Source organism: Camellia sinensis, chromosome 1, assembly GCF_055761805.1.
Source record: "Camellia sinensis isolate YWXY chromosome 1, ASM5576180v1, whole genome shotgun sequence".
NCBI classification, from domain to species: domain Eukaryota; kingdom Viridiplantae; phylum Streptophyta; class Magnoliopsida; order Ericales; family Theaceae; genus Camellia; species Camellia sinensis.
Genome location: NC_138961.1, coordinates 188,410,305 through 188,436,317, shown reverse-complemented (window position 1 = coordinate 188,436,317; position 26,013 = coordinate 188,410,305). Strand labels below are relative to the sequence as shown.

At 39.8% G+C, this 26,013-nt stretch overlaps 1 protein-coding gene across 6 annotated transcripts; it reads right to left on the bottom strand.

Moving 5' to 3' along the window:
- Positions 1-228: 228 nt before the first annotated feature.
- On the bottom strand, positions 229-23,731 carry LOC114301255 (CBL-interacting serine/threonine-protein kinase 9-like). Of its 6 annotated transcripts, none has more exons than XM_082890523.1 (7): positions 23,454-23,731; positions 17,650-17,969; positions 17,392-17,463; positions 1,503-1,610; positions 1,260-1,340; positions 612-665; positions 229-490 (listed from the first exon to the last, which is right to left on the bottom strand). In XM_082890523.1, the coding sequence occupies exons 3-7, from the start codon at positions 17,458-17,460 to the stop codon at positions 266-268; spliced, it is 537 nt and encodes a 178-aa protein (XP_082746649.1). In that variant the 5' UTR covers positions 17,461-17,463; positions 17,650-17,969; positions 23,454-23,731; the 3' UTR covers positions 229-265. The 6 variants fall into 6 exon arrangements, with proteins under 6 accessions (XP_082746649.1, XP_082746652.1, XP_082746656.1 ...); XM_082890526.1 differs by having other exon boundaries at positions 17,650-17,983; positions 23,454-23,675; XM_082890530.1 differs by lacking the exon at positions 1,503-1,610.
- Between the last annotated feature and the right edge of the window lie 2,282 nt (positions 23,732-26,013).

The window sequence follows — 26,013 nt, the reverse complement described above, 5'->3', positions numbered from 1 at the left end:
TAGATCACATCTTTTAAGTGTGATTAAAAACATTTAGATCACACATTTTAAGTGTGATTAAAAATATTTAGATCACATCTTTTAAGTGTGATTAATAACTAATAAAACCTATGATAAAATAAAATAAAATAAATCGACATATTTGAAAAATAATCAATACTATTTTTGTAAGCGCATTTGAAGAATGTAATACACACTATATATTATATTTTGAATCACAACCATATATTGAATGAAATAACATCATATATTTCATAAATGAAAGTTAAATTTTCAAAAGTATATACAAAGAAATTAATAAAAAAAATTTAGCTGTGATTACATACATTAAAAAATTAAAAAAACTTAAAAAAATTAAGTGCTTGAATGCTTTCAAAGCCATGTGGTTCAGCTCGTCAAAAGGTAAGTATCCAGCCATAAGAACAAACAGAATGACCCCACAAGACCATACATCAGCTGCTGTACCATCATAACCTTTAGCAGTGAGCACCTGATAGAAAGGGGAAAAAAAAGAAAGAAATAAGTATCACAAATGCAAGAAACTGATAAGAAAAGGAAAAAAAAAATTGCATCAAAGCGACCATCCATTTCCATGACATCATAATTGATACCTCAGGAGCAACATAATTTGGGGTTCCACGGGCAGTGTGAAATAGCACGTCTTCCTACAGTAAAAAAGGTAGTCAGTCTTTGATTAAGCAAAGCCACAACACCAACTTATATTGATGAATGAGGGTTAGGTTTAAGGCAATCCACAACTTGTGTGTCTGAATGATATTGAGATCATATAACCTCAATGTGGATTAGATCAAGTCTTAAAAAATGGTCACTGAATGTTTTCAAAGTGTCGAAATCTAGATGATGCATAATACAGAATCTTATGAAGAAGTCAACTAATAAAACTAAACTGCCTCCTTGATTTGGGGAAACTAATATAAAAAGAGGGAAAGGAAAGACACAAATCATAAAAAAAAAGTTCATTTCCAAATTAATAGAAACAAGAAATGAACAAGCTACTGAAGGACAGAAGAAAAACTAATGGCCACATTATTCCTGAGGAATTCCTTTCAGAGTAGGGCACTGCTCCTGGCCGGAAAGGTAGTTTCTGGACTACGTGATTTTAGTAAACCAAATAGGCTGCAAAATTGACTCAGTGCTGCTACCACTTTCAAAAATTTGACGTTCAATTTATTAAACACCCACCTGCTAAAAATCTGCTCTTAGATGAGGAAATTGTTGCAAACTCACATAATACTTACCTGCACTTGCTGGGAAAATGCACTCAATCCAAAGTCTGAAACCTTGAGAACACCAAATGAGTCTAGAAGCAGATTCTCGGGCTGCAAAAGATGCAATGCAAGGTAATGCAAATTTCAGAGTCATGGTCGAATAAATAGCCAAAGAAACCAAATTACTGTTAGATAATAAATTCTTTTTTATTGGAAAAAATTAGAATAAATACATTAATTAATCAATGAAACATGTAAGAAAGTTTGTTAAACCTTTAAGTCTCTATGGTACATGCCCCTACTGTGGCAGTAGTCTACAAAATTGATGAGCTGCTGAAAATATCTCCTAGATTCATCCTCTTTAAGTCTTCCTAGTTTGGCCTAGTTATAAAAGGGTCAATAAGGGAATATTATTAGACAAATACAAGACTCGGTACCCACATGATTTACATAAATGAGCCTCAATATAACACTGTAGACACCCCATTTTTGACCGTCCTCAAGACTTGGACGTCCCGTTTGAACACTCGGTGATCATCCATGTTTGTGTTCGTTTGGAGTTCCCGGAGGTCTCGGCTACGCGCCTTGCCTCAGGATCTCCGAACTCGACTGTTTAGTGTCTGGTTTTGCACCAAACACTTGTGTTTTGCCTTGGAGGGGCAGGGAATGCCTTGTGAGGCATCCCCACACACCACCGGCAGTGGCTAAAGGTCACCGGCTGGCTTTTTGATGCCATCGGCACTTTTTATTGCCGGTCGGCACTGTATGTTGCCGGTCGGCACTAAATTTTGTCAAAATGACATTTTTGGGCAGCCGACCACTGTTCATCCACTTTATGGAGGTATTTTGTGCCAGTTGTGATAGCTGGCACCAACTCTGCCTCCCTCCATACTCGTGTATGGAGGGATGTCCCTCTAAGCAAGCTTGTTGTATAAGCTTTGCAAGAGGGACCTCTATAAGAGGAAGGCTCTCCTCTTGGCTCTAGGTTAGAAAAATTGGAGGCAAAAACCAGAGCTTCCATAGATAGATACACCCTATCTCTATATCTCCCCCTCTCTCCTCCTTTGTGTGTGTTTCTTGGCCTAAAAGTGTGATTTTACCTTACTTTTGCACCATTACACACACTATTATACCTTGCTCCGAGATTGAGGGACTTGGGGGGTTGATTCTTGAGTTTTTGGACTGATTTTGATCAAAAGAAGAGGGCTGGACCATTTGTTCTTCAAAGGATCTTCAAGGGTGAGCACTTTACTTTAGATTCCCCAAACTTGCAATAGTTTTTCACCTATCTTGCTTGCTGATTTAGCTTTTGTGCACAACATAAAAAAGGCTTGCATTTTCATGCTTTAGAACTTTCATTAAGGTTGTTTTGTGGTTTGAGTGCAAACTCACCTTATTAGGTTTTATTTGGCCCCTTTTGTGCTTCCCTTGTGAAGCCTTGTTTGCTTGAGTGTGTTAGTCTTTTCACCACTAACAACCAGTTGATTTTCAGTGGTAAGGAAGGTGGTTTGAAGTCTTGCATAGGGGAGGGACACCCCTCTCCCTTCATTGTCTTGTTTCCTTGAGTTTTGGCCCAAAAGGGTAACATGCATGCTTGCTTGGTTTTTGCCTTATTTCAGAACTTTTTGGGTGTTTTTGGGTCATATGGGATCTCTGTTTTTGGCCGGATCTATGGCCCTTTGCATGCTTAGTATACTTGCTTCATACTCCCCCATTTGGCCTAGAATCGTATCTTGTATTTAGGCCTTGATTCTTGCATGTGTTGGCTTAGTTCCATGAAGGCGTTGGTCTTATTTTATCATGTTTAAGGTCTAGTGGCTATGCATTTCAGTCATGCTTGCCTTGTTTGATGTCACCCCTTTGTGTTTTGGCTTGTAAGCTTTGAGCATGTTGACCTCTAGCATGCATGGTTGTGACCATCCTCATGATTTGGTATCATTTAGGACCACATTTCAGTCCAAGAATCATGTTTGTATGTGTGCATGTATGATCTCTTTCATGCCTTAGGGTGTACCCTTTTATGCCTAGAAATGAGTCTTGGTGGAAGCATTTCATGGGAGTCACTTTAGCTGCCATATTAGGAGGGTTTGGAGTCCCATTTTGCATGTAAAAATTCTGTCTTTACTTGTCTTAGTCATGCCATGAGTGGTCATGTTGGTGGGAGTGAAATGCCTCCCCTTTGTGCCTTAACCTTAGGACCATTACCTTGTTTGTTAGCATGAGTATTGGTCCACCTTTTAGACACCTTTTGGCCACTGTTTTGGGGTAGATCAAGGTCTGTCCCTTTATGGTTCAAGGCCCCATTGCATGCTTGTTTCATGTTTGTTGCATGGTTGCTTCATTAAGCCTTGTAGTATGTTAATCCCATTGCCAAATTGGTCCATGTTTGCATCACATTTGCACCTTGCATGCTTAGCATTGCATATTTGTCATGGTAGTTGCATAACATTTGCCATGTCTTGCATAATTGGTATCATGTTGCATTTGAGCCATGTTTGCATAACATGCATTGCATTACTTGGTTTGGGGTGTCAAACCAAGTGTGAGTGTTAAGGGGTGTTCATACTATAAGTGATGAAACACGCCTTAACTCTCGGTCACCGGGGCCTTTGACTTCGACATGATAAGGCCTTGGCTCTCATTTGTGTGTCGCATGCATATTTATATCAAGTGGCAAACTTGATCCCTTGGGCTATCATGCACCATTGATGGCTCGAGGATTGAGGGTCACGCTTCCTTGAGTTCAAAACATGATAGGAAGCATGACCATGCTCACATGTGCCTGAAACCCCATGCCATGCACTGTCTGTTCTCTGTTTGCTGTCAAAACTGTCTTCTGCAGGAAGCTTCTGCCGACCGGTAGAATTCAGTGCCGGCCGGCAATCTTTGAATGGCCGGTAAATCCAAACACTGCCGATGGAAATTCTACACTGCCGGTGGGAATTCTGTCTAGCCGGTGGTGCTCTGCAGCATGCAAGGAACCTGTCCTAGGGCTTTGGCAATTTTCAGAGAGACAGGGCAGTATAAACAGAGGTGGCAGAGGTACGGTGCGGGTTTTCCAGGCGGGCCGGTGTCCGAGCACGCATCATTCGCGCATCCCGAGGCAGAGGCTGCGGCCACCCTTTTCTTTCTTTTGCATTCTTTCTTTTTAATTAATTAAAAAATTCTGTAATAATTTTATTTGCTTATTATTCGGACTGTAATATTTATTTGGTTCCTCCGAGCGAGGGCAATTATGTAATAAGTGTGCGTGAGTGTGTGTATGTCTTCCAACCTCACGTCTTTCTTCCCTTTTATTTACCTGCTTATGATGGTAGATTAGGGCACGTTTAATTTAGCATACCTTATGCTATGCATGTGTGCATTCATGCATTTGTACTGCATGCATTAGGCTCGGTACATCACGCTAACTGCATTTGTACTTCAATTCACAAATTGAATATGTGATAGTTGATCGCATTTCACATGCCATGTTTAGGTTAGCCGAGCCTATCTAGATTGCATTTTTGCATGAGATGCATTAGCCATTCTTAACATGAACTAGGACATGCATGTTTGCTAACTAGTTTACTGTTTTGGCACGGAGTACGATGTAAGTATTTATGTTTTAGCATCCCGCATGCGTGTGAGTGTTGCCATGACAGTATGCTTGCCATGCGGCTAAATGCTTATATGATAAACTGTTTGAATGCCTGTGGGTGAAGGTTGGATTGTTTGAGTTGGAAATACTCATTGAAATCCGTGTTTTAGTCTACTTGCGAGTAGCAAATTCCAAAGCACTTTTCAAAGCAAACGAATGTGCAATGCTTGTTTCCAAATTAGGCAATCTAGTCTATACTTATTTGCTGTGCGCACAACATAGTAATTCTAGGCTAATAACCGGAATAAGAACACATAAAGTTTTCAAAAACGGATATCACGGTTAGTAGAGGCCGGTCTTCGAACCGGGCGAAAGGGGGTGCTCATAGCTGACTTTCCCCGATCGTACCCAAGCTCTCGAGCCGAGACAACTCCGGTGATGACGGACATGTAGCCTTCGGCACTGAGTCAGGGTTTCCTAAATTCCCCCATTAAAAAATATTTAGGTGGCGACTCTGTATCTGGCGAAGCAGTCCATGTTTGGCACTACTTTTTCAAAAAATCTGTTTCTCAAAACGATTTGCTAGATTTAGACTCTTTGGTTCATGATTAAGAACCATGACCCAAATAGAGTCCGAACTAGTAGCGAGGCCCTTCGCGGGCGCGTCTACAGTTTCTGGCGACTCTGCTGGGGATTTTAGAGAGCTTGACTCGAACTCGTGATATCCTGTTTTGATTTCATTTATGTGTCTCTTTGTATTGCATGTGCATTGGTGCGCCTAGGACACCGTGTTTGCCATCTGCCATTCCTGAACGGTTTGCCGGAGGCTTGTCTTGTCAAGGCATGACCATAAGGCTGACCGGTTATGGGCTCTGATAGTATGGGAACACAAACCCGGTTGTTACCGGGGCACCCTTTTTGACCATTCGACCTAGTGCATATTCGGAAACCATAGTGACCATTCCAAGCTAGGACAGGTTGCTCACCCAATTATAGGTTGTTTGAAACTGCTGCGTGCATAGTGAAACCCTAGCTCCTGACAAAATAGGACAGGGAAACCCTACCCCAACATAGGGGTGTTTTGGCTCTCTCTTACTTGCTATGTGCTTTTAGAGTGTATCTCTACAGGAACGCATATACCAGTTTGCAAGTCTGGGTATCAGGGCTGTGGGCATCAGCATCAGTATTTGGGGAATCAGTTTTACCCGAGGGAATCAGTTTACGGGCAGATATTTGGGAAACACTGATCAGTATTGAGTACATTCATCCTAGTATGCTCAAATCCGTTCCAGTGAAATTGTGCTGAGATGCTGTCTGTTTTCTCTTTTGCTAGGTAGTCCTAGAACTATAGCTTCAGAAGGCTCCGATATTCCCGGGTACATTGGACTTGTGCTGATAGACTTTGTCGGGTCAGAGATTCAGTTCAAGGGCAATCAGTGTTCCTTCGCCAGAGGCAGGGTAAAAACGCCAGTCAGGCACAGATCATCAGTTCAACAGTCTTTGAATCAGCGGTCATTATCCATCTCACCTGTGCGCGGTTAGGTTGACATATCTGTTTTACCTCAGAGAGGTATATCGGTTGCTTAGTTAGATCAGAACAATATGTCGAGTCTGGAAGAGATGGTGCGCCAACTCCAGGATAGTATGAAAGCCATGCAGCAAGACGCTGTCTATCAAGCAGAATTCGCCAAGCAACAGGCTGTGGTCATAGCCCAACAGGCAGAGACAATTGCCAGGTTAGAGCAGCAAATTGGAGTATCTACTTCACACCAGGCTCCTCTCCCACCAAGAGTTCCTATACTCGGGGAGGCAACCCACGTCCAGTATGATACGGACATTCCAGTCAGGCTAGCCCCACCCCCGGTTCTGCCCCAGCTATCTAAAGTACAAACCAACCTGCCGAATTCCCCTTTTGCGCTCGAGGTGGACCCCACAGCACTAAAGGTGAGTAAACTGGAAAAACTATTCAAGAAGTCTCAAGGAGCTCAATCCATTCCGGACATAGAGGATGGTTATACCGACTCAGTGGTGACATTGCTAGATCAGTTCAAGATGCCACATATCGATCGATTCGATGGCTCTGGAGACCCAATGGTGCACCTCCACTTGTTTTCTGATATCCTGAGACCAATGGGTTTGACCACAGCCCAGAAGCTATCACTATTCGGTCGAACCATGTTTGGGATAGCTGCAATCTGGTATGCGAAATTGGAGAACTCTGTGAAACAGAACTGGGAAGAAATGGCTGAGGTCTTCAGTGATCAATACTCTTACAACACACAGATTGAGGTCACAACTCGTGATCTTGAAGTCACCCGCCAAGAGCCAAAGGAGGGTATTTCAGAGTTCGTGACGAGGTGGAGAGCAAAGGCCTCGATGATGGCTACAAGGCCTTCCGACAAAGATCAAATACGGATGGTTGTGCGCAACCTCCAGCCTAAACTAATGCAGAAAATGATCGTGCTCCCCTTCCCTACCTTTTCAGATTTGCATGAGATGGGAGTACAGATCGAGGATGCTATGAAGCAGGGCCTCATTGACCAGGAGAAGGAGCAGCCCAGGAGGGCGTTTACCCGCAGTTCGAATGCGACCACCAGCGGTGACGCAGCTGCAAGATCTTCCGAGGTGGGCATGGTCGCCACCACCACACCAAGAGCAGCCACCCCCATTGTTGGTGCATCCACTTCAAACCCCCGAACTTCAGACTATCTACCCCGAGGCAAGAGGGTTTTCACCCCACTCTATATGTCTTTGTCTAAAGCCCTGGGGGTCTTACTCAGGAAAGGACATCTGAAACCGTTAGAGCAACGGCCTCTACCCGATCCTCTCCCTCCAAAACATGACCCGACTAAGTATTGTGCCTTCCATCAACAAACCGGTCATGACACCGATAGTTGCGTCCGTCTCCGCCACGAGATACAGAATTTGATTGATAACGGGGTCATCCCCGCACCAGGTCCTGCAAAGTCTATCAGCACTTGATCAGTGAACTTGTAGGGGATAAGGTGATGTGATCGAGGGATGAACCACTTGCTGGCGGTGCTCAGTTTACTCCAGATGTGATGGATGGCATGCACTATTTTGAGCATTCGCGAATGCTAGTTTTGTACGTTCTGGCTTGGGTATTGAGTCAGCTCTGTTGTCTTGTTTTGAGTCGGTCTTTTTGTTTTGAGTCAGTCTTTTCATACTGAGTCAGTGGAGATCTGTCTTGTCGTATCGAGTCAGTCCTGTTGTGTAAGAGTCGGGTGATTCCGGGGGGTGTTACCTCGGACATCACTATCTTGTTTTGTGTTTTTGCTTTCTTTTGAGTCTGTTTCTGCCTTGGAGCCAGTTATGCCAATAGATTTGAATGGAACAGCAGTGATTTTCACACTCTTGTGTTTGCTTCTGCCGTGTGCCAGTTGTGCCAAAAGTTTGAATGAAATGATAGTGCTCTTCGCCTGCCTTTTCTGTGCCTTTGAAGTCATTGTAATGACCTAAGTTTTTCAAAACTCTTTTCGAAACATTGTGATAAAAACGAAGAGGAAGGAATTCCTCAGGTTTTGCAAAACTTGATCAATTGAGAGAAAGAGAGGCATGTTAAGCCTTTAATGATCGAGATCATGCTTGTTAGTATGAGTACCGAGAAGGATCCTGGCTTGATCCAGATTGGTCCTACATTGTCTTCAGCGCGAGCGATTTGTCGCTTTCTTAAAAGATTTCAAAAACTGTTTTGCGTGATCTTGCGAAGACCTGTGTGGAATCACTCTTGAGATTGTGCAGCTTAGGATCGCTCTCAGCCTCGAGATTTGACCCCTCACTTTCAAACCTTGAACCTAAGTTCAGAACGTTCAACGGTCAACCACAACGTGAGGCTTGTGTGGCCATTTTGAAGTAGCCCTCGAACAAGAGGCACCAAAGTCAGATCAAGAAGATCAGATCAAAGGAAGCTTGTAAAGCTAGATCAGAAGCCCCCTCTCAAACTAGGGGCAAAAATGTCAGATATGCTCGAAGAGCCGAAGATGGATCCTTCAGTAAATCAATACAACAGCCACTCTCCTGGATACGGATGGCTTCAAAACCCTAAAACCATTTGGCATGGATTTGTTACACTTTTACCCTTTGAGAGGCTCGCTGGGCCGAAAACCCAGAAGGGCGACCCAGGCAAAAGTTAGAGCGAAGAAAAAAGAAGAAAAAGAAAAAAAAAAAAGAGAGAGAAGAGAAAAATACAAAAAAAAAGCGAAAAAAAAATGCAAAAGAAAAGAAAAAAAAGAAGGAAAAAAAAAATGCAAAAAAAGAAGAGAAAAAGAAATGAAAAAAAAAAATCGAAAAGAAAAGAAGAACAAAGCTCGCAAGGTCGAAAACCCGCAACGGGCGCCTTCGCAAAAGTTAGAGCCTAAAAAGGAGAGGTTAATACCCGAGTGTACCTTAACCCCTGAACTACGTAAGGCTTGATTCCCATCTTTGGGATACGTAGGCAACTTCATTCTGAAGTCCAGCCATAAAACACTCCAAATTCAACTGTGTCCATGTGATGGTTCTAGTCATCTTTGTCTTTTCTGTATCCGGGAGTTCGGCTGCAATCATCGCTCTGAGGACTGATTACAATACACTACGGTGCCATTCAGACAAGGGGCAACTTTTCGTTGCCATTCAATGCACCGCGGTGTCATTCAAACAAGGGGCAACTTTCCGTTGCCATTCAATGCGCTGCGGTGCCGTTCAAACAAGGAGTAACTTTCCGTTGCCATGCAGCTTCCCTCCAGCAAGGGGCAATTTTCCTCCAAATCCGAGGTTGTGCGTCTCAAGAGTAGGTTCCGTGCTTGTTAAGCATTGGTCGTTTGCAAAAATAGTTTTTGAGAATTTTTACTGAAGTTGACTAATTTTCTCGAAAATTGTTCCATCTTTTCCAAAAATTGGACCATTTCTTGGACCCAAAATAGGAAAATTTTCTGTGCTCATACCCTGAGTTGCATGATTTCAAATCAAAAATCGAACAAGTGTGTTAATCTAACTCTCACATTGGTCAAAATTGTTTTCGTAGAAAACCAAAAAAAAGGGTCAAAATGATGAACTAGGGGCACAGTTGAGTCAGGTGTTCTGTCTTTCCCCCGTCATCAACTACTCGCTAAGAAGGGCACCCTACCTGCCAAGAAGGGCACAACTGAAGTCAACAGCAAAAGGGCCGAAAAGCTCTCTCATCCTCCAAGCAACGAGGTATCGAGCCAAGTGCGAAGCACGAGCTGGAATGGATCATGATATTCCACTTCCTCATCTGGACAAATCTGATCACGTCCAAACTCCCCAACAGAGCATCGTCAACCGATGTCAGCTGCAAATTTGCTACATGCCCAGTTGTAGCGCAGCCCCTCTATGGGAGAAGCTCACTGTTGTGAACAAGATTGAGAATCTGGTAGAATACCAGCGGCAAGGGCCCACAATTTCTAGTTTATCCATCAACCACCCAGGGGAGGGATTGAAAAATGAGAGATTGAAGAATAGAGAGAAGTGCGATGAGAGAAAAAGTGAGAAAAGGGCTTTTTCAGAAAAATAGAGCTTGAGGGCCGAGTGATGTGAGGATCACAAATGAGAGAGGGTGGGAAACAATACCCGGTGAAACAGGCTCCCTGTGCACGTCTGTGTGTCGTGTCTTTTGTTTTGTCTCGATTCTTGTCTTGAGTCGTTCCGAGCGTGTCTCGATGTGTTTAGGTTGTTTACCTTTTGTCTTTCGTTGTTGAGTATTTTTCATTGTGTTCAGTCGTAGGCTCAATACCCGGTTAAGAACTCTTTTCTTAATTTCAAAAATAAAATTGTTTTGTGCTTAAAGTGCTGTGCCATTCTTCACGTTTGTGCAAAACAAGATTCGTTCTTTCATAAAATCGCAGGGTTCAACCCAGGTCATGTGAGAACAGTAAAACCAGGACCTATCTGAAGCTACATGGGTTCCGGACTGTAAAGCAAAAGAAAAGAGGGAAAATCGAAGCATTTGAGTGTGTTTCACCTTCAGCAAATTCCGTGATTGTACTCCGGATGTACCTCTTCAGGCCTTGTCACTACTCCGAAGTATGGGTGTGCCCCTACCTCAAGCTCAAGATTAGGTCTGCTTCAAGCCAGAATGGCAATCAAAGTGCTCCCTCAGAAAACCAGTCCTTGCCAGGAAAGAAAGGTAGTAACTGCGTTTTGGAAGTATAAGCAAGAGTAACCCACTTCCAGCTCAAATTGTTTCTGCGGAATTTTCAATTCATGTCTTTGATGCGTAGCTCATCGTCAGTTGGCATGCACGAGGTGTATCCTTTTGAAATATATATTGTGACCCTTCTGAGAGGTAAATCGGAGGTTGCGTTTGAATTGGTCTTGTTAAGGCTTGTATTCCTTTATTCGGCATTTTGTTCCAAATATGCGTTGTCACGCCCGTTCCACTTGCATTGTGATGCACGTTCCAATTGCATTGTTATGCACCCACTTCACTAGCATTGCTATGCTCATTCATTGCATTGATTTTACACATCTATCTAGTATTGTCATGCTCATTACTTGCATTGTTATGCACCTTTTCACTTGCAATTATCATTCTTTCTCCTCGCGCGTGCGATGAGTTAGACCTTCTCTGGTTAATAGCATTTAGAATACGTTTCAATGCTCACACCATTCCGAAACACTGGGATACGTCCCTATGCTTCTCATTCTCTCCGAAACATCGGGATACGTCCTTATGTTTCTTCTCCTTCCGAAACACCGGGATACGTCCCTATGTTTCTTTCACTTTTTTTGAAAACATCGGGATACGTCCCTATGTTTCTCTCTCATTCTGAAACACCGGAATACGTCCCTACGTTTCTCTCTCATTCTGAAACACCGGGATACGTCCCTACGTTTCTCTCTTTTTGAAACATCGGGATACGTCCCTACGTTTCACACCTCCTCTTCCGAGACACTGGGATACGTCCTTATGTTTCTCTCCCTTTTCCGAAACACCGGGATATGTCCCTACGTTTCTTTCTCCTTTTCTGAAACACCGGGATACGTCCCTATGTTTCTTCTCCTTTTTCTAATCTTTGGGATACGTCCCTAACCTCTAGGATACGTCCCTAACTTTTGGGATACGTCCCTAATCTTTGGGATACGTCCCTAACCTCTGGGATACGTCCCTAACTTTTGGGATACGTCCCTAATCTCTGGGATACGTCCCTAATCTTTGGGATACGTCCCTAACCTTTGGGATATGTCCCTAACTTTTGGGATACGTCCCTAACCTTTGGGATACGTCCCTAACTTTTGGGATACGTCCCTAATCTTTGGGATACGTCCCTAACCTCTGGGATACATCCCTAACTTTTGGGATACGTCCCTAATCTTTGGGATACGTCCCTAACCTCTGGGATACGTCCCTAACTTTTGGGATACGTCCCCAACCTCTGGGATACGTCCCTAACCTCTGGGATACGTCCCTAACCTTTGGGATACGTCCCTAATCCTTGGGATACGTCCCTAACCTTTGGGATACGTCCCTAATCCTTGGGATACGTCCCTAATCCTCGGGACACGTCCCTATGTCTCTCCCTCTTCGGTTAAAAGCGTTCGGAATACGTTCCAAAGCTCACACTATTCCGAAGCACCGGGATATGTCCCTATGTTTCTCCCTGTCCCATTTCCCCACACGATTTCAGTGTGTTTGGAATTCATCTTAGGTTGTATTGTCATGCACACCTCTTCACTTGCATTGTCACGCACATTCCACTTGCATTGTTTTATCAAACCGGCTTCGCGAAAGCGTATAAGTCCAATTACAAACCGGCTTTGCGTAGCATATAAGTCCAATGTTCAAACCGGCTTCGCGTAGCGTATAAGTCCAATTATCAAAGTCTTCCTGCATATCATTTGCATCCTGCCCCTGAACTACGCTGGTTTGATTCCTTGCAAAGGGATACGTAGGCAGCCCGCGGGCACAACCATTCATTCATTTGTATTTTGTTTGTTTGTCCAAGTCTTCGGCCTCATCAAACTGGGTCGTCTCTGGGCTTTGACATTCACTCACGTCGTTTCATGACTCATGAGTTCTGTCAAAGAGGGGCAACTGTGGACACCCCATTTTTGACCGCCCTTAAGACTTGGGCGTTACTGATGGTTTACTTGGTGGAGAAAGGTGTGCAGGGCGAAGGTTCAGTTTCTTCGGCAAGAAGAGAGACAAATCTCAACTTCACATCCCATTTTAGACCAAAGTTATTTTGGATGGTTTTTAGACCTTAAAACCCTCTCTTTCAAAACATTTTTGAAATAAAGTTTCTACAATGTTCCGAGGCTCACATTTTGTCAAATGATGCGCTTTTCGATAAACCGAGTAAGGACAAAGTAGAAATGAATGAAAGAGAGATGAAATCTTTGAAAAATCTTTCAAAACACCTTGTTTAGGGGTTTAGAGTTGAAGAAAAGAGGAGAAGATGAGAAGAAACCAAGTTGGAGAAGAAGATAGGCAAGAATCGCTAAGAAAGGGACGAGCAGTCCTCGCTAAACCAAGCTTATCAGTCTATAAACTTGGATTTAACCTATGAGGCCACCACCGTTGGAAAGAAGACTTCCAGAGCTTCATTTTTCATTCAAGAATCTCTTAAATCCGAGTCCGGAGGGCGGAGATATGATTGGTTGAAGTTGGGCATCATCCCGGTTGGACCGAAACTGAGCAGCCTTCACCAAAACAAGCATAACTTTTTTCACAGTTGGAATTTTGATGCAAGGCTGATTCCATTGGAAAGCTTACTTCCGGGGCTTCAATTTGGACACAAGATTGACCTAAAAATGAGTCCATATGAAGACGTTATGCCCGTTTGAAGTTGGACCTGCAGAGTAGATTTTTCCTGCCGACCGACCAAATAGATGGCCGACCGGCCAGAACAGATGGCCGACCGACTAGTTAAAGTAGCCAACTGGCCAATTTTGCTAGCCGACGACCTTCCGGAGTATTCTACAGATTGAATGGATTCCAGCTGTATATCTGTTTTCCCCCCAAAAAACCTGGATCCGGGGGACAACTTTTGGGGGGAAACTTGATCCATTTTTCCCCCTCTTTTTCCCTCCATTTCTCCCCCATTTTTTGTCTATATAACAGAGCCTCCAGCTCTGTCTTGAGGGTTGGAAAATTTCCCTAAGAGCCTCTTGCATTATATCCCTCCATCTCTCTCATTTCCTACAAAAAACCTTCAAACCCTACACCATTTTACACTACACCACCAAGCCTCACACCACCACTTCCATTTCCAGCAGCTTGGAGGTCTTCTCAGAGGCTAGGAGGCAGCAAATTTGGTCCAAGAAGTTGCTAAAGATTGGTCTACAAGGGTGAGTTACCATTTCCCTCTTTCTAGCTCATTTTTTGCAACATTTCTTAGCCTCTCTTTCTTGTATATCTGAGCTCCGGCCATAACTAAAAGTAGTGTTTTTTTGAGCTCTATTTCATGTTTCATTAAGGGACTTTTGTCTTTTGAGGCCTCCTTGGTGCACTTACTTCATTATCCCTCTTATATGCCATAATCTTGCATAGTATTTTTGGCCTATGTATGATCTGTTTTGGAGCATGATGTAAACTGTAGATAGGCTTATTTTGAGCCCTTCTTAAACATTGAAGAAGGGCTCATCACTGTTTGGGACCTCCATGTGCCACTTGTCATTATACCCCTCTTTGGTCCCCATTTTTGCATGATTTATTAGCCTATTGTGCTTCTATTTTTGGGCGATTTTCAGAACTGAAAACAGCCTTATTTTGGCCTCCTCTTCATGTTTCATTGAGGGTATTTCACTATTTGAGACATCCTTTATATACTTTGTGTTATATCTCTCTTTTTTGGCCATATTTTGCATAGTATTTTTCACTTGTATGCATACTGTTTTGGGTCCGGCCATCAACTGGAAAATGAATTATTTTTTGTCCCTCTTCAATGTTGTTGAAGGGCCCCTTTGTGTTTAAGGCCAGAAACCTTCACTTGCTTCTTTGTCCACCTTTTAGCCCATTTCTTGCATGAGAGTTTAGCCATACCGGTGCTGGTTTTTGTGGTTTACCATAAACTGTAAAAGATCATGTTTTGGGCCCCTATTCAATATTGTTGAAGGGTCCTAATCTGTTTGGGGCCAGAAGCTGTGAGTTGCTTCTTAATCTCACATTTAGGGCCATTTTTGCATGCTAGTTTTGCCCTATTTCTGTTTGCTGTTTGGCCATGCTTTGAACTGTAAAAATGCTTATTTTGGGGCTTCCTTGCTTCTGTCTTTTCATTCCATGTACCAACCATGCATGCATTGCATAGCTACAGGCCATTTCATGCACCAAAATTCATGTTTCGGGACTCGTTCCATGCATCGGGTGTCATTTCGCCTTGGTTCGGGGCTGTTTTGCCCCCTCATTTTGCTACTGATTTTTGCATGTTTGCATATCATATTCCATGTCTTTGCCATGTCTCATTAGAGTGGCATTTCGGTGCCTGAGGGTCGGTTCTCGGTTTGCGTGCACGCGTGCACGCATTTTGAGTTGTCTTGTTTTCATCCTATGGCCACTGATGTGGGTGTGGCTGAGGTCCACTCACATTGGTGTAAGTCCATCTTGCATTGTGTATGCCATGTTTCAATGCGTTGTGCATGTTATGTTGTTAGCATTGTGTGTGCCATGTAGTTGTATTGCATGTTTGTATGTTTGCTTGCATGCTTAGGTCGCATGTGCATTGTTGTGCCTTGCCTTGCCTCTTGAACAACCATGATTGAGGTTGGGTCCCTTGTATGTTTTGTGTGCATTGCATTTGATATTGAAATGCATACTTGACTCTTTGGCCATCATGCATTGAAGTGCGTGATTGGTGGCCCGAGGGTCGAGGGCCATGCTCCCTTGAGTCCATTACATGATAGGGAGTGTGTCCATGCATACATTTGCCTAAAAATTCCATGCCATACACTGCTTGCCCTCTGCTGCTGCCAATTGCAGGTTCTACAGGAAGCTTTGGCCGGTCGGCTAAATACAGTGCCGACCGGCAATTTATCAATGACCGATAACTTCATCTGCGGCCTGTGGTCATCCTCCGAGGCCGATGGCCACCCCTCCCAGCCGGTGGTGTTCCACAGTGTGCAAAGAACATATCCTGAGACTTGTACAGTTTTCAGAGGAGCTAGGCAGTGTAAACAGAGGCAGCAATGCTATGGCAGGGAGTTTCCGGGCAAGGCGGATCAAGCATGCATCACTCACGCATCCCAAGGCAGGGCTGCGGCCACCTTCTTGCTGCATTTATTTTGTTAATTAATTAAGGGTCTGTAATAATTAATTAGCTAGGATAGTCGATTTATTATTCGGACTGTATTATTCTTTTGGTCCCTCCGAGCGAGGGCAAACTTGTAATAAGTGTGGGTGCGTGTGTGCATGTCTTCCAACCCCCACTTCTTTCTCCCTTTTATTTACCCGCTTATGATGGTAGACTAGGGCATATTTAAATTAGCATAACAGTATGATAGCATGCGTGCATCCATACATTTGTCTTACATGCACCGGGCTCGGCACATCATGCTAACTGCACTTGTATTTCAATCCCAAGTTGAGTACTTGTTAGTTGCAGCATTTCACATGCCATCTTTAGGATAGCCGAGCCTGTTTAGATTGCATCTTTGCATGTGTTGCATTAGTCATTTTTAACATGAACTAGGATCATGCATATGATTACTAACTAGTTTCTGTTTTGGCTCGGAGTACTAGGTAAGCTTTTATGCTTTAGCATATCGCATGCGTGTGAATGTTGCCATGATAGCATGATTACCATGAGGCTAGCTACTTATGTGATATAACTGCTTGAATGCCTGTGGATGGTGGTCAAATTACCTAAATTGGAATAATGCATTAAAACTGTGAGTTTTAAGCCCACTAGATAGTGGAAAAACCATCTTTTCTAAAGCCCACTTGAGGGTGGCAAAACCTGCATTTTAGCCTACTTGCGAGTAGCAAACCATTTTCAAAACAAACATGCTATGTTTCGTTCCAATTTAAGCGATTTGGTCTATACTTGTTTGCTGTGCGCATAACATAGTAATTCTAGGCTAAAAACCGGAATAAGAACACATAACGTTGTCAAAACTGGATATCATGGTTAGTAGAGGCCGATCTTCGGATCGGGCGAGAGGGGGTGCTCATAGCTGACCTTCCCCAATCGTACCCAAGTTCCCGAGCCGAGGCAACTTTGGTGATGACGGACACGTGGCCTTTGGCACCGAGTCAGGGTTTCCTAAATTCTCCCAAAATAAAATATTTAGGTGGCGACTCTGTATCTGGCAAAGCAGTCCATGTTTGGCACTTCTTTCAAAATCTGTTTTCTCAAAACGATTTGCCGGATTTGGACTCTTTGGTTCAGATTTAGAACCGTGACAATTTGAGAGTCCGAACTGTAGTAGACCCGCAAAACGAACGGAACGGGACCTCACCCTCCCGGGGCGTTCGGGGACGTCTACAAACACACATTACCACAACAAAATGGTAAGCATGACATGAGCAAATGCCTAAATTAAGATGTAATGCATTACACAATTGATTATATTATGAATGAAATTATAGGTGCTCAGAGAGTAGAAGCTCAAAAAACAATGCCTTACTATTTTGTCAAAAAGCTCACCCTCGCCAACATACTCAAGCACAATGTAGATCTTTGTCTTGCTTGCCATAACCTATTTTCAAGCATAGAAAAATGATGCGTTAACATGTAAAACATGAAGCACTTAGACCATCATATTTCTAGTAGTGCGAAGAGCATTCAATTCCTTTTAAATGCTGCTCATAAATATCAAAAAAAATCAAAAAAATGTTGCAACAAATAGACATATAGGATAGGCTACTAGTAGTTAGTTAGTTACCTTGGCATAGCAATTGACTCTTCTTAATCTGGCTTTCCTGTAAGATGGGCGCACATTAAGGGCAGCAGTCCAGTCCTTGATTGCTTTCTCAAATTGACCAAGTTTGGACCTGCAAGTGGCTCTGTTGCACAACAACACCGAGTTGTAGGGGTCATGGTCGAGTCCCTCTCCATATGCAACACAAGCCTCTGAGTATCTTTATCCCCTGAACAAATCGTTACCGTTGGACCGAGCCATTGCCACCGCCCGTGTCCTCCTAACCACCATGTTCACTTCCTTGCTGCTTAAGTGCAGCCGTGCTGCTCTTTGAGCCGCTACCACTGCATCATCAAATCTGTCAACATAAATACACGGCTTCCCACTCATTAAATTTTTTTTTTTTTTTTTATAATCAAAGGTGTTGGATAGTTGTTTTTTTATACCAACAAAACATAATTCAACAAATGAAAAACTAAAAAACAAGAGAGAAACATACTATGTTAACAAACATCACACCAAGAATGACAGCATTAGCAAAACCAAAACTCAAAACGTGCATGAAAGAGCATGTGCATCGATATTGTGTTATGAAACATTTATAACTCGTGTATTTAGTTATTTATTATTTATTATTTATTATTTTTTTTTATCACTTTGTGTGTTATCTAAAACTAATTGCAAAGTCCAAAGGCATGTTTTTGCTAGCCCCCCTTAATTTGTCCAAACAAGTCTCGTGCACACAACATGTTAATGAAATGCTTCAACAGTTTTCTTATCTTCCCTAAATTGCAATGCTAGTCCATTATCTTCCACTTAACTTTCAAAAAGTTGATTACAAATAGCACATATATACATACATGTATATACACACTATTTGTAATTTACGAATAAAAAATATGAAATAAGGGTTGTTGAGTTTTAAAATATTGAATCGGTTAATGGAAAGAGTGTGACAAATAATTCACACTAAACAACTTGTATACTTTATATATAGGACAAGTGGTGTGAGTGGTGTTCTGAATTTTTGAATAGTTTGATGATTGAGTAAACTGATTAGCCATTTATAGTTTGATGAAGGTACAAAATTATTGTAATAGTTATTGGATATGATAGGTACATGATGAAAAATTGGTGGTAATTACGAGTAAGATTTAGAGAAGAAAGAAACCTCTCAAAATTATTGACCAGTTGACTGCCTTAGCAAAAGCATGATAACAAATGCAAACTTATTTCAATAAAAAAGATTATATTCATCTAGTCATTCACACATGTGTCAATAGCAGTAAATTTAAAGCATAAATCAAACCAAACTAAGCCTTATGTCCCAATATATTAAAAATTAGCATCTATTATGAAATGGTCTATTCTCTCTTAAATATATCCTTTTATGCTTGATTTTTGTTCAGTTGGACTAAATTGGCAATTTGTAAAAAATTAAAGAACAAAATACAATTGGAACTAGAGGTGAGGGTGCAACTTGGGTTTTTTTTTTTTTTGTTGGCAATTAAAGAACAAAATACAATTGGAACTTGTAGGAGAGGGTTCAAGAAAGGAGTTGGAAAATTCGAAGATCTTCGAAGATCCTTGAAGAACAACTTCGAGTTCTCTAGAATATGATGAGAGGCTTAGATTCTTCAATAACCTCAACTTAGGAACACAACAACAAAGGAGATGATGGAGATAAGAGATTGGGTGAAGAAGAAGGCAAAATGGCTAGAGAGAGAATAATGGCAAGGCTCTCCCATGGATCTCCCACTTTCACTCTCAAGGTTAATAATGGAGAGGGGAAATTAGTTCTTTCCCAAGAGTTCAAAAATCTCCAAAATCCATCCCTTGTAAAGCTATGGGTGGGTGCTATTTATAGGCACCTCATGATGTAGGATGGAGCCCATGTGCAAGGCACATGGGGGATATTCTCTCTAACCACCTTGTCCGAGGAAGTGACCTCTCCGAGGATTTGACTTCTCCGAGGAGGTGACTTCTCCGAGGATGAGAAAACCCCGAAGAGGAGATCAATCCCTCGGCGAACCCTTCTTCTTAGCCACACCTAACCAATGATCCCCAATCATCCCAAAGGGTCAGGGGTAGTCCCAGAGGACGTCCTGCCGCAAAATATTGCCGAGTCTCATGGACCCCCCGGGGTCGTGCCACCTCGACCCGGGTATAGGCTAGTTTAACCGAAGAGTGAATTTATCTCCACTCACCGTCCTCGGGATCGGGTCCTTTGTTCGAACTCCATTACGCCCATGGTTCTGGTGCGTAGATCCCGGAAAGCTCCGAGCCCGCAAGTGTTCTGGGACTCATTAACGGAGCGACTTCTAGATTGCGTCTGAATCCGTTCGAAGCCAAGTACTTCGGATCTCTAGATTCGTGGGTCCGAATCCTTTCGAGTCCGAGTGCCTCGGATCTCTAGGCTTGCTTAATACCCTTTCGAGTCCGGGCCCGAGTAAGTCTCTAGGTTCGTGGACCCGAACCCTTTCGAGGCTTACAGCGATTCAATCCGTTTGATGGCGATAAATCTGGGCCCACCGATTCTTGGACTTGCGATAAATTCGGGCCCACTAATCTTGGGCTATTGGGCCTAAATAATTTAGTGGGCTCAAATTAGCCCCTCTTACAGAACTAAATTGGCAATTTGCGCATGAGTTTTCATAACTCAAGTAACCCTAACAACCTAAATTTTTTTGTTGATACATAGAAATTATATATATGACACTATGAAATATTATAATTAAACTATATTTTTTTAGTAAGGCTAATTACTGAATAATACCAAGATTTATATATCAATCTAAATGGAGCATTTTTTAGTAAGAACTAAGAATGAATAAATTAAAATCCAGGTAAGAACAACTTTATAGATGTCAAAATAAACAAACAGTACATAGGACTTTAAATTTTGTTTCCTCCCCACCAAACAGTACATAGGAGAGATTACAATTCTTGTCTGCCACCAAATGAACACTAGATTCCCATTTCAAATAAACAAACAATGCTTTCATCAATGAAGTCTGTTATGGAAATCATTTTCATTTCCATATCCTTGGAATTGAAAATCCCACCCCATCCATTCAAAAGCATCCTCTTTTGGGTCATATGATGATTGAACCTCAGAACATTTTAACATGCTTCTCTGAGTCTGTCCCTTGGGTTGTGTTTTTTGTTACTTTTTTTTACTAATAAAGCTTTCTATCCAAAAGAGAATTCAATAATTCTGGCTTAGAGACCCCACTGCAGTGCTGCAATCAGCTACTGCACTTCTTGTTTCCAAAAAGCTACCTTTTAGCTTGAGAAAACTACTATAGATTTACTGTGAAATGTTCTGTCAAATTTGATAAAATGTTTCTAAAAACTGATTTTAAACACTTTTTTTATATAAAAAAAAAACTACTGAAGTTTGGCTCTAATTTTGTTGAAATTTATCCTACAACAACAACTTTTAAAGAGCAACTAAAGACTCAAATTTTGTTAATTTGGTCCCCAAATTAGAACTTATGAATTTAAAATCTCTTCACAAGGTTGCCTAAAGCATCATAACTATAGCACCAATATAATATATATATATATATATATATATTATAAAAAAGTTATGGGCATTAGTCTCATATTTATAGGCCTTCATGACTATTTGATCCTGAGGCAGTTTTGGTATTATTTTCAACTTACGGCTTCAGAAACCACCTAAAGAGATGAAAGGTGATATACATAGCCTTCGTTTGGGAAGTGGGTTAGCTTTTTGGCTTTTTTGGCTATTTTAGCCTGGGCTAAAAATCTTGGTTTGGGAAGGCACCATACATAACTAATCAATTAGAGCACCAGCATGCAAAGATACTTAGTAAACAACCAAATTTAAATATTGAAACAAACCCATTCAAAAGACTAATAAGTAAAGATCACAACCTAGATAAGTAACAAAGAACTGATGAACTTTCAACTCAAACTAATACTACAACTCCATTGATCTGCTTCCATGCACATTCACTTGACAATGATTACTTTGATAGTCAAGATGAACAAACCAAGCAAAAACTAATAAATCAAAGAGCAAGAAGTAAAATTATGACAAAGAACCATTAACGGGGGGAGAGAAAAAAAAAAAGTATTTTGAGCTGACTCTGACACTAAAACTCAATTGGGCCCACTCAATTAGCCAATACTCTTTCACAAGTGCAATATCTATAACTTACATATATCTTAGACTAGAAAGTGAGACTTCAAAAATTTGATAATTGAGGATAAAAACCAAATATTCTTAATAGGAAAATGTACTCAGTGTCAGTACCCTCTACCGTAAAAAATTCAGAATAAAGAGCACTCAAATAATAATTGTACCTGAATCACAAACTAGCAGACAATTGTAGACTATAAGGATTAAAACTTCAATCAATACAGACATTAATATGAAAACAATCACCTCAAATAAGCCCATTAATTCTTACATAAATAATAATTGTATTTGAATAAAAAAAAAACTAGCAGACAATTGCGCCACCCATGTTCAAATTTACAAAATACCCTACTGAAAAGAAAAACAAAACATATTGCATAAAACATGAAATCCCACCCTCATAAGACAATTCATTATAGAAGAAACCATAAAATAATTAGTAGATACTTGGTTCCTGCTGATCTGACTGTCGGTCAGTTTGTGTATGTGGTGCGAAAGAGGATTAAGCTCAGTCCTGAAGAGGCTATCTTCATTTTGTTGAAGAATATTTTGCCTCCCACTGGTGAGATTTAACATCTATCTTTTAGAAATATTATTCTTCCCATCCCTGTTTTTCTTGAGTTTTCTCAACCGAAAAAAATGAAATCTGAAGTAATGTTTGAGTTGTTGCAGCGGCTATGATGTCAGCCATTTATGAGGAAAATAAGAAAAACAACGGAATCACCAAAACCAAGTAAATTTTGCATTATAGGTTCTATTTAGTTATGTTCTGTTAAAATACTTAGCCATATAAAAGATTACCATTAGAGTTATTTGAGAGAGGATTGAGGTTTTCTAAGGTCTTCAATAATGAGGAAATCTTAAATTCAAATTTTCAATTTCTTTTCCCAATCTGTTTTCTGAAATCAAACAAAGCAAGGGAATAAATCAAATTCCCTCAGGCTTTCCACCATATAATAGATAAGGAAAAAGTAAACACATTTAGAAACAAATTGGACTCAAATTGTAGGCAAAAGCAAAATCTAAAGATAATAAACAAAAGAAAATAAAGGCCAATTTTTTTTTTCTCATTTATTTATATATTTATTTATAGTTTGTTTTGAATAACAAGCATGCGCCATCATTTTCAGGAAACTAATAAAAACGACATTACTTCTTCAGCACCCTTTTATTGACCAATCAAATAACATCTCCCAAACTTATCCATGGTCTGTTTGGTTATCCAGAAACCACAAGAAAAGAAGCAAATACACTGGAGTTCAGGCTCCAAGAAACAGTTAATAAGAAATATTCTTCTTATTTTAATAAGCTTATACAAATCTTCATGAATATCAGTATCAAAGCATTCAAATTCAAGATTTGGAATTATAGATGTCTGCTTTCAGCAGCTATAGCCAGAACCAGTATCAGAGGATTCATGTTTTTACAGTGTATGAAAATCACAATCACAATCTCAAGATTCATGTTTTTACAGACCTAACAACACTTCCGAATCTCTCTTTCTTCCTAGATCAAGAATTTACACAATAGCCATTGATTCATTTGATGAACAAAAAAAAAAAAAAAAAAAAAAAAACAGAGTCAGAGAGACATAGATCTGAATGCCCACAAAAAATCAGAGAGAGAGAGAGAGAGAGAGAGAGAGAGAGACGCATACATAAGAGTTGCTGGAGAAAGATTCGATCTTACGAGGTCGATTGGTGCGATGAGAGAGTGAGTCGATCGGTCGATCTTGCGATGAGAGAAAGTCGATCTCTTGCGAGGTTGATCGGTCTAGATGAAAAACGAGAGAGGGACTGATGAGATGAGAGAGAGAGAGTGAGAGCTGCGCTGTGTTTTGAGTTTGAGAGATTAGATTCATTAGGGTTTTTGTTTGTTTGGGTGTAGAGGAAGATGAAAGGTCGAACGGTCCAGATTATTCACCCCAAAAAAAAAGACGGTCCAAATTTGAAATATTTAAAATAAAATAAAAAGAATGTTAATGCTGGCGGGTTGGGCGGGTGCGGTTCAAACCCGCAATCCGCCCACAACCTGAAAATCAGCTAAAATTCAAATAGCATCCGACTCTAATGTATTTGTGAAACCGCCCATATATATGCGGATCGGATTGGATAGGGTGGTTTGGACGGGTCAGATAACCCAATGCCCAGCTCTAGCTGAGAGTAATGGAAGAGAAAAAGGCACCAGTTTGGGATATATTATAATATAAAAACAATATATTCAAAACAATCTACAATCACATTAATTAAAAGGTGTGAATAAAAAATATATATATAATCACATTTAATTTAAAAATGAAATAAAAAATAAATATTATTACATTCAATCAAATTAAGTATTATTAAAATATCAATCTAATTTTTTTTATCACACTTTCAATAAAAGTGAGATATTTTTATTTGTCAAAGTGTGATCTTTAACTATTTTTGTAGTAGTGATGTAATCACACTTTAATTAGAAGGTGTGATTAAAAAATATATATATAATCACACTTATTTAAAAAGTGTGATTAAAAAGTAGTAGTGTATATGTAATCACACTTTAATTAGAATGTGTGATTAAAAAATATATAAATAATCACACTTTAATTAGAATATGTGATTAAAAAATATATATATAATCACACTTGTTTAAAAAGTGTGATTAAAAAGTAATAATGTATATATAATCACACTTTAATTAGAATGTGCGATTAAAAAATATATAAATAATCACACTTTAATTAGAATATGTGATTAAAAAATATATATATAATCACACTTGTTTAAAAAGTGTGATTAAAAAGTAGTTGTGTATATATAATCACACTTTTAATTAGAAGGTGTGATTAAAACATATATATATATATATATATATATATATATAATCACGCTTAATTGAAAAGTGACATAAAAAATAAATATTATCACACTCAATCAATTTAAGTGTGATTAAAATATCAATCTAATTTTTTTGATCACACTTCCAACAAAAGTGAGATCTTTTTTTTTGTCAAAGTATGATCTTTAACTATTTTTGTAGTAGTGAGTCCACCAAGAAAAATTATAACCTAGTTAGTCCCCACATATTTATACTTGAGGTCCTTTTGTTCCTTATTTATATTGTTTGTTGGACTATTATATCCTCATGTCTATTGTTGATATGTATTACGTAGAAAAATAATATATATATATATATATTTCTTTTTTGTTACTACCTCTATTTTGGTAGTTACCATTATTCATGTTTTTCTTTTTAATCAGTTTCATTTAAATTTGTAGTATTGTTTCATTGTGCTAGGTTTTCAAAACTCTCTATTTGGTAGGGTTTAGAAACTCTAGTTTATCTATGGTAGTGAAATAATATTATATTCCTCCATTGTTGCGGTGAAGTTTTGTATTCCTCCATTGTCACTTTGTGTTCGAAGTTCTCTATTCGTCCATTGTTGTTCTGTGTTTGAAACCCTAAGTTTCTCCATTGTTGTAAGTTGAAACTCTATTTATGTCCAATCAATTTTGTTACAAACATATTCTTCAAAGGTGGGTTTGGTTTGATTTGAATTGGTGGAATGGTGAAATTGCATAGATTGTTAATAATAGTAATAATGATAACGATGATGATGAAAATGCGGGTGTGTGCAATACTTTTATTTTTATTTTTAGAGTGATTGAGCTTTTTTCGGATTTATAATTCTATTGCTGCCATCGTTTTTTTTTTTTTTTTTTTTTTTTTTTTTTTTTTTTTGTCAATCAGTGTAAATGTTCACATTTCACATTGTTTGAAAGTTAAAGAAATAAGTGTTGAAATATAGATATGAACATAATTATATATTTTGTAAGATGTGAATGTTCACATATTATTGGTTATTTGTTACTATACTTGTTGTTTGAACAATCATTTTTTGTTACCATTAAACAATTGAAATAATCATTTTTTTTTTTAATTTTCTTTCATGTTGCAGTGTGAATGTTCACATTTGTAAAAATTTAGTTTTTCTAAGGTTAGTTGTATGCTAATTGTAAATTGTGAATATTCACATTGTATTTTGGTATGAGGTTTTCTTTTTTTTTTTTTTTTTTTTTTGAGGTTTTTTCGAAAGTTGGTTGTATTTTGTTATTTTTTTTACTATGCTTGTTGGTTGAACAATCATTTTTGTTGTCATTGAACAATCGAAATAGTCAATTTTCATTTTTTTTTCAATTTTATTTTTTGTTTTCACGTTGCAGTGTGAATATTCA

What these genes read in the sequence shown, in the direction of transcription:
- LOC114301255 (XM_082890523.1), bottom strand. Translation starts at nt 17,460, where the DNA reads ATGGCAAGCAAGACAAAGATCTACATTGTGCTTGAGTATGTTGGCGAG. An exon ending in TGTACCATAGAGACTTAAAG is followed by an intron (nt 1,341 to 1,502) that starts GTTTAACAAACT and finishes CATCTTTTGCAG; the next exon opens with CCCGAGAATCTGCTTCTAGA. An exon ending in CAAATTATGTTGCTCCTGAG is followed by an intron (nt 491 to 611) that starts GTATCAATTATG and finishes CCTTTCTATCAG; the next exon opens with GTGCTCACTGCTAAAGGTTA.